General features: G+C 52.6%; 1 protein-coding gene across 1 annotated transcript in view; it reads left to right on the top strand.

Annotated features, from left to right (window-relative positions):
- Nucleotides 1-1,644: 1,644 nt before the first annotated feature.
- LOC103757410 (zinc metalloproteinase-disintegrin-like 4a) overlaps nt 1,645-4,082 on the top strand; it is a 62,060-nt gene continuing 59,622 nt past the window's right edge. Inside the window, exons 1-2 of the mRNA XM_029964568.1 lie at nt 1,645-1,697; nt 2,175-2,269. Of these exons, the coding sequence (XP_029820428.1) occupies nt 1,645-1,697; nt 2,175-2,269 (148 nt within the window). The remainder of the gene's footprint in view (nt 1,698-2,174; nt 2,270-4,082) is intronic.

The raw sequence follows: 4,082 nt of genomic DNA, 5'->3' as shown, positions 1-4,082 counted from the left end.
GGGATGGAGGGACAGGACACAGGGAATGGCTTCCCATGCCAGAGGGCAGGGAGAGATGGGATATTGGGAAGGAATTATTCCCTGGCTGGGTGGGCAGGCCCTGGCACAGGTTTCCCAGAGAAGCTGTGGCTGCCCCTGGATCCCTGGAAGTGTGCAAGGCCAGGTTGGAGCAACCTGGGCTGGTGGAAGGTGTCCCTGCCCATGGAATAGGAAGGGCTTTAAGATCCCTCCCAACCCAAACCATTTCTATGATACCAAAGCATCCCTGCAGGACACACTTCCATTCTTTATGGGAACATAAATCCACTGATTCCTCCAGCCAGCCCACGAGCCAGAAACCACCACCAGCCTTCCCTGGGGGGGTCTCTCAGACCCTTTGCCACGTCCTGAGGGCATCAGTGCCCAGAGGTGTCTGATGTGCAGGTGGAGGGGGGATCGGGGGCCGCGCTCGCCGCTGTTTCCCGCCGGTGCCCCCCGGGGTGAAAGGAATATCCCAGCAAAGATTCCACGGGGGCTTTGAGCAGACAATTCATTCCCATCAGAGGCCAGAAATAGCCCCGTGCTGCTCCTCCTGCCGCTGCCTTTGATCTGCTCCGGGGGAAGGCACGAAAATTTGAGGAGTCTCCGACAGAGGTCTGAGCGTCTCCCAGCAAAGTTTTTCAGGCTGAGTGCGGGGGAAAGATTTGCAGGATCAGGCCCCCGGTGGCCTCTGCTTCATCTGCTGTTATTTGTTTGGCTCCTGGGCTACAGAGGTTTCCTTAGCAACTGCTGTATCCTCTTACAAGGCATTGTTAAAGCCACGGCACTGACGTGGGCTGGGGCCGAGGATGCTAAAAACGATGGCACCCAACAAAAATAACCCCGGTGATTGCCCCGTTTCCTTGAGTAAACACCACCATTATCCACCAGGAACCGGCCCCAGGGACTTCTCTTTTTCTGAACAATAATGCAGGTTTGCCTTCAGCATCACCAGCCATCAGCCTTTGTGGGGCTGGCAAAGAGGAAAAAAAATCTCTCTTCCTTTTTGTGCCTTGTGCCAACATTTCCTGGCACAGGGCTGGCAACTGCTCTCTGGGATCTCTTCTTCTAAAGGCTGAGATCTTCTAAAGGCTGAGATCCACTTTCCTGCAGGGAGAAAAATCCCACCTTGGTAAGTGAGGGAACCCACTGGCAGCTTTCTCTCCTTGAGAGTCTGAAAATCCAGCAAGTTCAGACTCCCCAAGACAGAAACATTGGCTGCTCCCTGTAATAATCCAAGGAAAACCTGTGGTTCAGCTCTTCTGCTGGTTCTCTGCCCTGAAGAAGCTGCAGAGGAGAGATTGTGGACAGAATTAAGCTCCCCAAAGGGGTAAAAACTGTACATTTTCTTCACCAACTCCATAAGGCACAAAATCATGGGATGGTTTGGGTTGGAAGGGACCCAAAACTCATCCCATCCCACCCCCTGCCATGGGCAGGGACACCTTCCCCGGGCCATATCTGACCCCGAGGGCACAATGGGACAGGATTAACTGCTTGGATCACTGAGTTCATCCATGGTTTTGGGAAGATATTGGCCAGAGGCAAAGGAAAAGATGGAGCAGAGCCATTGTCCAATGTGGATTTAATAGGAGCTCATGCATGGAGCTGATTTCTGCTGTAAACATGGGGAGGGGAGTCAATGCCAAGCTGATACAGCCAGTGCTGGACTCTTACTGGTACCAGTTTGAGCTGGTTTAAACCTTGCCTGTATCTCTTTTACTCATCTACAGTGCTGACATACCCTGCCATGGAATTTGGAGGTTTTCCCGTGGAAAATTATGACTTTGCATCAAAAGCCGCTGATTTTCCAGCTTTTGATTGTTATTATTATTATTTCTTGACAGAAAGTCGAGGCTCTTTGTTTACAGATAAAGCTGCATTTGCTGTTTATGGCGAAAAATATGACAAAAAAACCCCAACAAACCAGGCAAAAAAAAAAAATGCTTTCCGTGAGTGGTTTCAATTTAGCTCTGAAAACCCACGTTTGTACAAGAAAAGGAGAGAAGAAAGTTTCCAAAGGAACTTCTTACCGGTGCCACAGGCTGGAACCCTCTGGTTTAGCACATCCCAGGGGTGGGGAACAGCTGGATTTGGAAGCAGCTCCAGGTTGGGACACCAGGCTGGGCCTCTCCTTTTGCTTTTCCCCTCCCCAGGTTCAGGACCATCTCATTCAGGACCAGCATTAATGACCCTGAAGAGTGTGAAGCTATGGAGAAGCAGGTTCTGGTGGAGATAAAACCTCCTGGGGGTAAAATCCCCTGAGATTTGCTGCTCAGTAGGAGATAAAAAAGGTTCTGTAAGCCCTTAAATTTTCAGCTCTTACCCATGGATTTAAAAGCAAACACTTCCCATCGTCTAGAAGTTGTAAGGAAACAAAAATAGGGAGTTATTTCAGCCCAAATACAGATCTAAGCACACAGAGCTGACAGTAACTGAGTTTGGCAGCTGAGTATCTCATGAAAATCCTGCTCGTGGCCCTCTAGCCTTTTAGGGATCATCTTTTTTAAAGCATATAAAGCAATGAAGATGTGCCTGGCTAACAGGCCCAACAATCCTGCCCCCCTCTCACCAGGGGGGAATTTTATTAAAGTAGTTAAAAAAGATGTACAAAAACTCTGTCAGAAAATTCCCTGTTAATTGTAACAACAACTCTGACTCTGGGGAAGGAGCAAAACCCTACAAATGTTTGGCCAAAGCCACGACTGGCTGTGTGTGTGTGCAGGGGGTGAACACCCAGCACAGCAGTGTCATCACCCAGGGAGATGTTTGCTGGAAGAGTTTCAGCCTGAGATCCCTGCACAGGCAGGATTCTTTGGAGGCAGGATGTTTATCCCAAGCCCTGACGTTGGTGGCCACGACACATCCCCCTGTCTGTGTCCTGTCCCCAGCTCTGCCTCCCCCTCCTGCTCCTCTGCTGCATCAGCCCCTCGTTCTGGGGTCCCCCCTGTTTGACCTCTGCTTGACCTGCTGCTCTCCCAGCCACGGGATCCTGGAATGCTTTGGCTTGGGAAGCACCCCAAAGATCAGCTCATTCCCAGCCCAGGGGTGCCACCACTGCTTGGGGCCCCAATTCCCAGCCATGGCTCGTTGTTGGCATGGGAGAGGGTGCCCAGGGAAGCTGTGGCTGCCCCTGGATCCCTGGAAGTGTCCAAGGTGGGACTGGGATTGGAGCAGCCTGGCCCAGCAGATCATCTTGGATTAGATGATCTTGAAGGTCCTTTCCAGCCCAAACCATTCCAGGATTCTCTGTCTGACAAACCAAGCCCTGGCCCATCTGGACCTGCCTCCATTCCTTGGGGTCTCTCTCTTCTCCTCTCTCTTTCCTCCTCCTTTTCTGGCTCTCCCATCACCCTGTGGGCCCAATGACATCAAGGCTCTGGGTTTTGTGCTCCATTGAACTTGCTGATCCTTGTGTGTCCCTTCCAACTCAGAATATTCCGTGGTTCTGTAAATATTCATCTCTGATCCCCCTCTATTTTCCTGCCCTCTCCAGGTTTCCACTCTCCTCTCCCCAGAGCTGCTGCCTGTTTCCTCCCCCCTCAGCCCCTGCCCTCTCCTTCACCTCAGCCCTTTGCCCCCCTCTGCCTCCTGTTCCACGGCTCCAGGCAAACACTGGTGCCTGGTATCCAAAACAGATCCATGAGGAGAGGCAGGAATCCCACTCAGACAGGCTGACCCCAAAGGACTTCCCAGCTGAGTGCTGAGAAAGTGCCTCTGAGCCTTTGACTCAGCCCTCACCCCCCCTTGGCTCCTTCCCGGGGGCCTGGGGGTCAGGACAGGGGGACACTGGCCCAGGGCCATGCCAGCAACTCTGGGATTTGGGATAGGGAACACTGGCCCAGGGCCATGCCAGGATCTCTGGGATTTGGGATGGGGGACACTGGCCCAGGGCCATGCCAGGATCTCTGGGATTTGGGATAGGGAACACTGGCCCAGGGCCATGCCAGGATCTCTGGGATTTGGGATAGAGGGACACTGGCCCAGGGCCATGCCAGGATCTCTGGGATTTGGGATGGGGGACACTGGCCCAGGGCCATGCCAGGATCTCTGGGATTTGGGAT

This window comes from Manacus vitellinus, unplaced genomic scaffold (assembly GCF_001715985.3).
Source record: "Manacus vitellinus isolate BGI_N305 unplaced genomic scaffold, ASM171598v3 scaffold_74_pilon, whole genome shotgun sequence".
In the NCBI taxonomy this organism is placed as follows: Eukaryota; Metazoa; Chordata; class Aves; order Passeriformes; family Pipridae; genus Manacus; species Manacus vitellinus.
This window is presented reverse-complemented; position numbering and strand designations above follow the sequence as displayed.